The sequence below is a fragment of the Nicotiana tabacum genome, chromosome 17 (assembly GCF_000715075.1).
Source record: "Nicotiana tabacum cultivar K326 chromosome 17, ASM71507v2, whole genome shotgun sequence".
NCBI lineage: Eukaryota > Viridiplantae > Streptophyta > Magnoliopsida > Solanales > Solanaceae > Nicotiana > Nicotiana tabacum.
Window position 1 is genome coordinate 33,519,702 of NC_134096.1, and position 13,063 is coordinate 33,532,764.

The following is a 13,063-nucleotide window of genomic DNA, read 5'->3' on the forward strand; positions in this document are numbered from 1 at the left end:
TGCTAAATGTGCCGATTTCAACAGTCGCATCAGAGAGCACATTTAGCCAAGCAAGGCAGCAACTAGGAGATACCCGTCATTCATTGGATAGCAACGCTTTGGAAATTCTAGTGTGCTTCAGAGATTGGATAAGATCAGAACGACGAAATCAAGGGTGTGACGAGGTAGATAAAGCGGAGGACCAAGAAATTAGAGATATAATGGTTTATGGTTCTGATTCAACCAATGCCAGAAACCAAGAACCTCATGTTGACATGGATGAACTTACAAAAATGATGCAAAACATGTGATGTACTATTTGTTTTTTATAATTGTTGTAAACTTGTAATTTGCAAGTTCAAAAATAACAAAATCAAAAAAGAACTTGCAACTTAATTTGAAGTATTATATATTATTCAATAAAAATATCAAATGAAAGTCTTCGGAGCTTGATCCTTACATATAGGTCTTATTAAATAATTTTTTATAGCCACTTACTTTTAAATTTTAATTCTAAGCCTTAAAAGTTTGCAAACACTTAAGTATCAATAACATTGAATAAGAAAAATAAAATTTACTTTAAAAAAATAAAATAAAAATCCACGGCCCGCTAACAACCCGCTAAGTCCGAATCCAGACGGACAAAAAAAACCCTGAAAAAGTACAGTCCGCAACGTTAAACGGATGGGCTTATTTTTTTTGTGTCCAGCCCGTCCCGTCCCGCCCGTTAAACACCCATAGTTTCAAGTAATGATAAGTCCGTGTAACATTATACAATGCATTCAAATTAAAAAAGAAACTAAAAGATAAATTAAATAAAAAGCGAGAAGAAAAAGATTCTAGAATACAGAAATGCAAAAGGCAAAAAGATAAAAAGACCAAAACAATTATTATAAAATAAATATCTGAGTCCTCTTTGTATGGAGTAACTTACTACAGCCTTGAGAGAAACTAGAAAATAATGCTCGCCAAGATCAATCATTCACCAAGGAATAAAGGCAAAGCTAGACTAGAACATTTTCCTCGGTTTCGTTGTCCCTTGAGTAGGAATACTCTGTTCATTTCTGAAGAAATTCGTTGGATCCACTGCTGATTTCACTTTCACCAATCTATCAAAATTGATCTTGAAATACATGGTCCCATATACCCTTCCTTCTTCCAAGCTATGTGGTCCTTGATCATTTGTACCAATATCAAGATCCCTGTAATTCAAATAGGCTTGTCTTGGGTTCTTTGAAACAAATGGGGTCATAAAACTGTATAAATCTCTTATCTGTGTAAGGTACTCCTTTTCTGCAGCTGCTCCTTCTTCGTTCCAATTCACTGAGTACTGCATCTTGAATAGAATCCCTGCTCTGTGTGGAAATGGTGTTTCGCCCTCGGGAATTTCAGCCATTCTCCCTCCGTAAGGATTGAACACTAATCCCGCTTTGCCCAAAGAAATCATCTTCTGGAAAATTGACTCCAACCCACCTCTGGGAATTGGCTCTTGCACGTAATCCGATTTTCTTTTCAAGAAATTCAATGGATCCCCTGTTCTGTTCAACAAGGCAATTGGTTTTGTTGTGTTGTCGAAATTTGCCCATTGAAGCACCGAATCAATCCAGCTCATTTCGAAACAATCTTGTTTTGTTAATCCTAAAGCTGGGAGTTCGTTGCTTACGAGTGATATTAATCGACTAGAATCACCAAGGAATAACGCTATGAACGTTACTCGTATCGACTTTTGTTGAGCCTTCTTCTTCCCCTTCACTTTCTTCTCTTTGTTTTTTACAGTGATGGGTTGCACAAGCAGTCTGATGAAGAGATCATTGTCAATTTTGTTAACAACATTCTGCCATTGGAGAACAGCGTCGGTAGCATTTTGGTTTAAAAACCTTTCAACTCTGAAATAAGTCACAGTTTGTGGGACTTGAACGAGTTGAATTTGAAAGGCTAAAATGACACCAAAACTAGCACCCCCACCTCCTTTAATTGCCCAAAAAAGATCTTCACCCATAGCTTTCCTGTCCAAAATTCTACCATTAACATCCACTAGTCGAGCATCCAATACATGATCTACACTTAGACCAAATTTCCTCAGCATATTCCCATAACCACCACCACTAAGATGCCCACCAACACCAACAGTAGGACAAACACCCGCAGGAAAACCAAGAACGTTACTTTTTGTCCAAATGTTATAGTAAAGTTCCCCTAATGTAGCACCAGCTTGAACCCAAGCAGTATTATCATTAACATTTATGGAAATTGAGCGTAGATTGAACATATCAAGCATAATAAAAGGGACATCAGAAATATACGAAATTCCCTCATAATCATGGCCACCGCTACGGATTTTTAACTGTAAATTAGTCTCTTTGGTACAAAGAACAGAGCTGGAAACATGGGATTCTTCTGTAGGGGTAACGATGATAACCGGTTTGGAAGTTGTGGAGGAATTGAAAAACCGGCGGTTTCTGACATAGGCGTGTAAAATGGGGTTAAAGGAGGCATTGTTTGGGGAGTAGACGATTTTGGAGATTTCTGATTGGGGAATTGATTTCGTTGTTAAGCAATTGACAAACGAGTCATAGACTGAATCTGAGGCTCCAAGGGATAAGGAACTGAATTTTAAAAGGAGGAGAAAATGAAAAAGGAAAAGAAGACAAGAACAAGACATGGTTGATGATTGAGAAGATTTTTTCATTAGGTTTTGGTTGTTTTTGGGTTGTAGGCCTAAAGAGCATTGGTTTTATAGGGTTTATATAGCGATGAAATGATGATGAAAATAAATACTCCTAAAAGGGAATCATTTTTTGAAGTTTTTATTCACACAATTGGATTGCGTCCCTTCTTTGCATGAGGAAATTATTTAATTTCCAATATATTGTAATTTTGTTTGGATTTTGAAATCTTTCAAATTGTACGCGGCTCTTCCATTTCTCACTGTTTGTTTGTTTGTTTCTCACTCGGTATTCTACTATTTGTATAGTGGTATGACTAAATATGAACTTGCGCTAGTTAAGGAAAGATTTTTTGCTTCCTGTTACGCTCTTGCTATCCCACAGCTCTGTGGAGCCTTTTTCTTCTCACTTGAGAAATACTATTTGAAACCGGAAAAATCTCATATTAAAAGGTAAAACTCGCTGTATAAAAATGCAATGAATAGTTGTATACAAATAAGGTATACTTACGATAAAAAGGAATGAAATCAGGAAAGATCTTTTTCAGTTCTCCTACCTTACTCTTGAAATCTCTTCTTAGCTTATGCCCCTCCCCTAATAACTGACTCCATCCTATCCTTAAGTTACGGATTTGAAGGAATTAATGAATAATAAAATATATGAGAAAACATTTACTAGCAAATTAAAATTTAATGTAAATATTGTTATCTAATATCATTCTTTCAAAAAGAAAGTTATAGAAAAGCTTGTAAGAATATCACGATTATTGCATTTTCGTAAACATCTAGAACTATTTCGTACATATTAAATAAATGCACTTTGTCAAATTCTCCGTAATACAATAAATGTTCTCATGTTAGTTAGCTGCCAGAAACCAAATAAATTAAAATTCGTCAATGGTGTCAAGATTTTGGAATATAAAGTTTCGTACAAACGTTGGGCGTATACTTTTCCTCGAGTAATGGTAACCACGGAAAGGGCATTTGTTTAGATAAAAAGAATTCAGACCTTTGATAATTTTTTACCTTCTTCTCTATCTTTAGTTAGCCTTAAATTAACATAACCTTAACTCCAAAAAGACCAAAAGTTCTCAAGTTTAGCAAAATCTAAGGATTAATATGCTCCGGAGTATATTTCGGATGAAAATGGACCTATGCCAAAAGTAAGGGACCATTTGATTTAAAAACTAAAAAAGGAACTAATTGTTATTTTTCTCAAAATGTCTTCTCTTTTGTATTATTGCATGACCCTTTTTCTCTCTCAAAAGTACAGACTTGAAAGGAAGGAAGACTTTACCCTTACAGTGAAACTCTTTTATGCAAATCTAGAGTAAAAGAAGATAAGTGAATTTTAGTGAAACGTGTGCTTGGAAAAAGAAGAAGAGAGACACAACGGAGAGTGAGAGAGAGTTCAGATTTTTCTTTTCCTCTCATGTTGACAGGGTCAAAGAAATTACGTTAATTGCAAATGTTAAAATATCAAAAGTGCAAAGAAATAAAAAATGAGTAGTGGGTAGGTGTTGACATAGTTTGGGCAAACCCCAAATCCAAACTGAAATTCAAATTTTGTGGATTTTTTTTTGGATTAAGGACTGAATTTCGAATTTAATTTTTAAAATTTTTGGATTTCGAATTGGATGTTGGATTTGGTATTTCGAATTTTTAGATATTCGAAAATTTAAATTTTTACATTTTATATTTAATCTATTATCCATATGCAAATAGTAATAAATCTAATATCCTACCCATTAGACATTATCTTATTGTAATTTTTTGATGATGATTTCATTACTTAAATACTTTATTTGAATGATTGCGATAATACAGAACTTTTTAGGCAATTTAACATGAATACTTTTTTTTTTTAACTTGTAGGCTCAAAACCAAAAATCTGAATATTCAAAACGATTAATCCGAATCGAACTTAAAAAATTCGGTCCAATCGAGCTTATTTGGATTGAATTTGAATTATCATTTCTTCAATCTGAAAATTAAAAATCCAAATCAAAATTTTCATATCCAACATGAACTTTCCGAACGTCCACCCCTATTGAGAGGTGGAGCTAGAGTATTCGATATAAATTTGAACAATTTTGTACTATTTGCTTAGATTATATATTTATATTAAAAATTTATTACATATATATAAAATTTTAATTGTGAACTGAATAAACTAAGACAAATCTTGAGTACGATGACAATGGAATCTAGCACACATCAACTTTAAATTTTAGTTTCACATTTATGCGTTGTAGAGTGACTGAGTAAACTAAAATTGCACTAGTCAACATTTGAATATAAAAAACGCATTTGGATTATGGGACCAGAAGGAAAAAGAAAACTTGAACTCGTCCTGTCCCAACCCGAACTAATTTGGATTATCGTCAACGAAAAGTCAACTACACCGTAGATTCTGGACGGCAACTTTCTTTTATTTATCTAAATCTTTTTCTAATACGTGTTGAAATTATTGCCCAAGTTTCAACATCTATTCTTTGAAAAAGGAAGCAATATCTTCAATTATTTATGTACTAATATCACTCACTCATTTGAAGACAATCTAATAATTTAAGAAAGATTACTCCTGTCATTTCTTAAACTGATTAAATTGTCCTTTTATACGATCCGGACTCGGCTCAAATGTTATAATAAGGCCTGTGCCTTTGACCTTAAATTTGAGGGACTTTAGTTTTTAAAAATAAAAGATTTATCAATATTTTTTATAAAAATATTTAGTACTTTTAGTACAAAAATAGACTTTTTCATATAAAAGAAAAGAAAACTCTCTAAATTATAAATAAAGTAACTATTTGACTTACTTGAAAATGGGTAGTATAAATAGACTTCCCAACCTCTTAATTAGAGTTGATTTGAAAGTGAATTATTACAATTTTTACTCCTTCATTAGATAACGTGAAAAAAAATAACCTTCTCTTTCTTGATTTGTCCAATTCAGTCTTTCTTTTCCCAATCTCTTTATATTTCAAATTATATACTTTCTCTTTGACTCAATGACTTCTTTCTCCAATATTTCTGTCGCGACCCAAATCTCACCAAAGTCCGTGATGGCACCTAACAACAGAATGAAGTTATCAAGCCATTAACTAATTTATAATATAAAGACAATGCGAGATATGACATAACTCAAATATCAAATGTGCATAAATCTCAGACAGGGTCTACACATGACCAAACTGTCTCAACAGCTCTCCCAAAATCTAAGTGTTATAACTAGTCACAAGCATCTAAATAGAGTACAAGATCTCACTTAATACAAAGTTGTCCGGAAATAACAAAAATACAAAGATAGATATAAGGAGTAGGGGCTCACCACGAAGTTTCCTAAAAACACTCCTACTATGCTGGATGAATACCTCTAAAAGCATTTTCAAAATCTGCACAAAATATGCAGAAGTGTAATATGAGTATAAAGCACGGTACTCAATAAGTATCAAGTTTAGTGGCGAGAGGTCAAAAGTCGGATCTACTATCAGCTTAATTATCATAAGAGGCATAATCAACATATAAAAAAAAAAGCATGAGATTATCAATCAAGTTTACCGGTAGAAGTACAGTAAAGCTAGTATGTAAACATGCTTTGAAACAAAATATAGCACACAACATCAAATACTTTAAACCTTGTACAATCATGATACGAGTCAAATAACAATCAGGTGAAATAAGAGTCACTGCATGAGTCTAAACTACCAATGCACGCTCACGATTTCATATCAATTCTCACCGCACATCTAGATATACCCAATATTGACAGAGTGCCCAAATCAATACCAATCAAAGTAATGTATGCTTTCGGGGCCCAAAGTAACATGGGTAATCACCTGACTCCGGAGGGTTGATACCAATTAACAATCTAGCATTTAGGGAAGATATACAAATAAATCGGGTAAATAGCCGAGGGATATTGCAAGTAAAGAAGAAATGCAATAATCAAATATCAATTTGTTGCGACGCGCAACCCAATCCAAATAAAAATTACATCACGACTCTAAGGCCCATATCAGAATCTGAGTAACCAAACCAAACCAGTAACCAACTCTCCCAGAGCTCACATCAACCAGAAAACCTGTTGATTTCTCACAATCCGCGTGTACACTATCAAGAAGGCACATGAGAGGGTGACCCTAAGGGAATGGATCCATATCTGCACGCATGCACGACTAATTCAACGTGCTATCATCCCGACATGGTCAAAGGCTCAATATCATAATCCGTCCGGCGTGATCACAGGCATAACAATACAATCCGTCTGACGTGGTCAGAGGACTAACAACACAATCCGCCCAGTATGGTCACATAAATAATAATAACATAATCCGCCCGGCATGGTCACATGCATAGCAACATAATCCGCCCGGCATGGTTACAAGCATAACAATACAATCCGCCCGGTGTGGTCATAGGCATAACAACACAATTCGCCCCGCGTGATCACAAGCATAACAACACAATCCGTCCCGCATGGTCACAGACATCCAATCCAAATCATATCACATAGAAGCAAATATACAATAAAACATGTATATGATGAATGAATATCATATCTCATATTCCTGGACTAGTATAAATGACATACTAAAGTGTAAGCATGTGTAAAGTGTGCTATCATAGCTCAAATCGGCAATTTCATTACGGAAATAGCAATTATCAAGTTCATTAGGGGAATTAGCCTCTACGTAACCCCAAACATGGATCAAATAGTTCACAACAAGGTTACAAATACGAGAAACATCATAACTTAAACCTTAACGGTCAATACAAGGCATATCATAGCTTAAGCACTATCCCGAGCATGGTAAATATCCCGATATTCGCATATGGACTCAAACCCCACACATATACGCACCCATAACATATAGCTATCACAAATAACTCAGGCAACTAGTGCCTCAACCAAGTTTAGGTAAGACACTTGCCTCAAGCGAGCCAAAGAAAGCTCTAGAAACGCCATCCCGTGTGAATCAACCTCCGAACATCTCGAAATTAGCTAAAAGCAACTCAAAAATATCAAATAATGCCTTAAAAAATAAACCCAAGCGATAAAGGTCGAATCTCTAATCAAATACTCAAAGTCAACCAAAAAGTAAACCCGGACACGTACGTCGTAAACCGACAAAACTCACAACTTCCAACAACCCATTCGAATACGAGTCCAATACTAATTTTACTCAAATCCGACACCGACTCGGTGTTACAAACTCAATAATTCATTTTAGAAAAGTTTAAATAAAAATCCTTAATTTCTCTTTTGAAATCAATCAAATGCTAAAATCGAAGATGAAATCATATAATATAATAATATCCGAGTAGAAAATACTTACCCCAATTTATGTGGTAAAAATCCTCTTCAAAATCACCCAAAATCGAGCTCTCAAACTCAAAATGTGATAAAATGAACAAACCCTCGAACTATATCATGTTCTCCCCAGCATTTTTGCATTTGCGGTCCCTAAGTCGCATCTGCGACAACCTCTTCTGCTGTCAAGATCTCGCATTTGCGAGCCTTCCTCACAGCCCAACCTTTCGCACTTGCAGAAATTCTCATGTACTTGCGGGGCCGCATATGCAGAACCAACATAGCAGATGCGCAACACTCAGCCCCAACAAAGTTCACTTTTGCACCAATACAACCGTACCTGGCGATAACTTGGGTCAATGTCCACAACAGGTACCAGTCAAAAATTAGAGTCGAGGACGAACAGCTCGGGGCCCCTTTTGGGTCTGTTTATCCCATAAGAACTGAAAACAGATCTAAGATAGTCGTTGATCATTAATCAACACCGGTCCAAGACCGGTATCAACCATATAGCGAAGATTGAAGAGGTAACGGATTTGGGTGTCACCCTACGAGGAATGAAAAAAGGAACGATCGAGGCCGCAATGACCGAGGTCTGATGAGAAAAAATAGTTTCGATAGGCAACTCGGGACCAGGGAGGAACCAAGGTTATCGGAATATAACTTTAATGTCAATGCCGCCAGCATCGTATTAGCCATCGGGCACATCAAAAAGGCCAAATAGCCTCGACCATTGCAGTCTGATCCTGCCTAGAGAGATCCTAACTTGATGTGTAAGTATCATGGCAGTCATGGCCACATGACCGAAGATTGCCGGCAATTGAGAGAATAAGTTGCCCGGTTATTTAATAACGGACACCTACGAGAATTACTGAGTGATCGAGCAAAAAACCACTTCAGAAATAGGGAGGCCAACAAATAGACTGAGCAAGAAGAACCTCAGCATGTCATCAACTTGATTAGTAGAGATGTCGATGTCTCTCAAGGGCCGATGATAAAACACACTAAAGTGTCAATCACAAGGGAGAAATGTACCCGATATTATATCCAGGAGGGAATCATTTCGTTCGGCGATGATGCACTGGTAATTTCTCTACTGATCAATAAATCTCGAGTTAAACATGTGTTGATTGATCCAGGTATCTCATCCAACATCATCAGATCGAGGGTCGTAGAGCAGTTGGGGTTACAAGATCGAATAGTGCCAGCAGTCCGTGTTTTAAACGGGTTTAACATGGCATGCGAAACCACTAAAGGGGAGATAACAGTACCCATGAACACCGCCGGGACCATCCAAGAAACAAAGTTCTATATGATCGAAGGGGACATGAGATATAACGTTTTATTCGAAAGACCATGGGTTCAAAACATGAGGGCAATGCCCTCGACATTACACCAAGCGTTAAAGTTCCCTACTCCGAGAGGAATCAAGAGAGTATACGGAGAGCAACCAGCTGCAAAGGAGATGTTTACAATTGAGGAAGTACTCCAGGTTCCTACATTCCCGACATCAAGGAGTACAAAGCCGACTAAAAAGGCCGATGTCAAATAGCAACCACCAATGTCGGTCCCGATCAAACCAGAGGAATGAGAATTGAAGAAGAAGATGATTAAGGAATTCTGAGATTGTTCATAACTCTTGATGATATCGACGCCACCAAATCGACAGTCGAGGAACTGGAGAAAGTCATATTAACCAAACACCTACCGAATCGAAAGGTATACCTGGGCACATGGTTAATACCCGAGCTCAGGAAAGAACTCATTAGTTTCCTTAAAACTAACATCTCTTGTTTTTCCTGGTCCCATCTTTATATGACAGAGATTCCAATGTAGATAACCACTCATAAGTTGAGTTTGGATCCGAAGTTCCACCCGATTAAACAAAAGAGGAGACCTCAGTCAGAAGTCAAGCATGCATTCATCAAAGACGAGGTATCTAAACTCCTTAAAATATGTTTAATTCGGGAAGTCAAATACTCGGAGTGGTTAGCTAACATAGTGGTAGTGTCTAAAAAGGGAAATAAGTTAAGAATGTGCATCAATACAAAGACTTGAACAAGGCATGCTCTAATGACTCTTTTACTTTGCCTATCATTGATCGGATGATCGATGCTACGACCGGGCACGAGATACTCAACTTTCTCGAAGCCTATTCCGCGTACAACCAAAACTGGATGGACCTGGGCGATCAAGAAAAAACTTCTTTATCACTAAATTCGGCACCTATTATTATAAGGTAATGCCATTCGGACTAAAGAACACCGGTGCCACTTATGAACGCCTAGTAAACCGGATGTTTGAAGGACAGATAGGAAGATCAATGGAAGTTTATATTGATGACATCTTAGTTAAGTCCTTGCAAATATAGGACAATTTGAAACATTCGCAGGAAACCTTTGACATATTGAAGAGATACAATATGAAACTGAACCCGAAAACATGTGCATTCGGGGTCGGATGCGGACAATTCCTTGGGTTCATGATGTCCAACCATGGGATCGAGATTAGTCCCGATAAAATAAAAGTTATAGAAGAAATCACCATGGTGCACAATGTTAAGGTCGTTCAGAGGCTAACTGGGAGCATCGCCACCCTGGGTCGATTCATATCGAGGTCCTCGGACAAAAGTCATCGGTTCTTCTCACTATTCAAGAAGAAGAATAACTTTGCATGGACTCCGGAGTACCAACAAGCTTTGGAAGAACTCAAACGGTACCTTTCGAGTCCATCCCTACTCCATACTCCGAAGGCGGATCAGCAGTTGTACCTTTACTTAGTAGTATCCGAGGTGGGGGTAAGTGAAGTCTTAGTCCGAGAAGAGAAAGGTACGCAATTTCCTATTTACTATATTAGTAGAACTCTAGGAGAGGCCAAAACAAGGTATCCTCACCTGAAAAAATTGGCTCTCGCTTTACTAAGCGCCTCCAGAAAGTTAAAACCATACATTCAATGCCACCCTATATATGTCATAACCTCTTATCCATTGAGGAACATCATGCACAAACTAGAGCTCTCAGGTCGTTTGGCTGAATCGGCAGTCGAGATTAGCGGGTATGATATCGAGTATCGACCACGAACTGCTATCAAATGACAAATTTTGGCAGAATTTGTGGTTGCCTTTATGCCGGCCTTAATACTCGAAGCTGAAAGGCAATTATTGATTACCTCGGGGGTTACCTCGGGAGTTTGGACCCTCTTTACAGATAGTGCTTCGAACGCAAAGGGGTCGGGCATCGACACTGTGCTATGCCACCTACGGTTAAGACATTTAGGAAATCTATTAGCACTATCAAGTTGACTAACAACGAGGCCGAGTATGAGGCCATTATTGAACGTCTCAAATTGGCTAAAATCCTTAGGGACGAGGTAGTCGAAGCTAAGTGTGATTCCCTACTCATGGTAAATCAAGTGAATGGGACATTCGAAATAAACGAGGAACGAATACGAAGGTATTTAGATAAGTTGTAGGTAACACTGCATCAATTCAAGCAATGGACCCTGTAGCACATGCCCCGAGATCAAAATAGCGAGGCCGGCGCTATAGTTAACTTGGGGTCATCGGTTGATGACGGTAACATTCGTATCACTCATGAAATCGGTGGTAGAAGAAGGCCATGCCGAAATAAACTTGACAAGTTTCACTTGGGATTGGAGGAACAAGTACATAGATTGCTTGAAGACTCGGAAATTGCCCTCAGATCCTGAAGAATCGAGAGCTCTGCGTACGAAGTCCATCAGGTTTAGCTTGTCTGAAAGGACTCTCTTCAGGAGGACATTCACCGGCCCGCTGGCCATATGCTTTGGTAGGGGGATACTGAATATGCATTGAGAGAAGTTGATGAAGGCACTTGCGGGAATGATTCGGGGGCGAAATCATTTGTTCAGAAGTTAATCAGGGCCGACTATTACTAGATCGACATGGAAAAAGATGCAAAGGATTTCGTACAAAGATATGATGGATGTTAGAGACACGTACCGATAATCCATAAACCCGGAGAGCTACTATATTCGGTCTTATCCCCATGGCTGTTCATGAAGTGGGGAATGGACGTTGTAGGTCCCCTGCCGTGGGCACCTGGTAAGGCTTAATTCATACTATTCATGACTGATTATTTTTTAAAATGGGTCGAAGCTCAAGCATTCGAGAAAGTCGGTAAAAGAAAGTCATTGACTTTATTTGGGATCACATAATATGCCGATTCGGGATACCGTCCGAGATCGTATATGATAATGGGAAGCAATTCATTGGCAGCAAGGTAAACGTATTCTTCGAAGATCACAGGATTATAAAAAAATCAACACCCTATCACCCTAGTAGGAATGGACAGGAAGAATCAACAAACAAGACCATACTTCAAAACTTAAAAAAGAGGTTGACTGATGCCAAAGGGAAATGGAAATAAATATTGCTCGAAGTCATATGGGCGTATCGCATGACCTCAAAGTCTAGTACCAAGGCCACCCCGTTTTCGTTGGTCTACGGTGTTGAAGCATTAATACTAGTTGAAGTGGGAGAACCGAGCCTTAGATTCCTATTTTCTGACTGAAGAAACGAATGGTGAGGCCATGAGCATGAGCCTGGAACTATTGGATGAAAGGCGTGAGGCCACCCTAGTCCGGTTGTACGCCCAGAAACAACGGATAGAAAGATATTACAACCGAAGAGCCAACCTCTAACACTTCAAGATCGAGAAATTGGTGTTAAGGAAAGTAACACTGCACACCCGGAACACGAACGAGGGGAATGTGGGACCAAATTAGGAAGGACTCTATCGAGTCATCGAAATTACCAGCAAATGCTCGTACAAACCCGAAGTAGGAAACAATGTGAAACTACCGAACAACTGGAACATAATGCACTTAAGGAGATACTACTGCTAAGGTATGACCTCATTTGATTTTTAATAATAATATTATCGAACTAACACTTGTAGGCAACGGCCAAGGGAGAATGTGACTATTGGGTCTGAAAGCACACGTTGCACTCTTTTTTCCTTAAATCGGTTTTGTCCCAAAATGGGTTTTTCGACAAGGTCTTTAACGAGTCAACAGTGAATCGTGCTAACTTAGAATCAAAGGCCGGTCTCAACCAGAGTCAATGG

The 13,063-nt window shown here is 38.0% G+C and overlaps 1 protein-coding gene across 1 annotated transcript; it reads right to left on the reverse strand.

Moving 5' to 3' along the window:
• Window positions 1–849: 849 nt before the first annotated feature.
• LOC107820900 (berberine bridge enzyme-like 21) lies at window positions 850–2,820 on the reverse strand. Its single transcript, XM_016647254.2, has one exon. It carries the CDS (start codon window positions 2,666–2,668, stop codon window positions 989–991), a length of 1,680 nt encoding a protein of 559 aa, XP_016502740.2. The 5' UTR covers window positions 2,669–2,820; the 3' UTR covers window positions 850–988.
• Window positions 2,821–13,063: the final 10,243 nt, after the last annotated feature.

Bases quoted from the DNA above. Each gene is read 5' to 3' on its own strand.
- LOC107820900 (XM_016647254.2), bottom strand. From the start codon at position 2,668: ATGAAAAAATCTTCTCAATCATCAACCATGTCTTGTTCTTGTCTTCTT.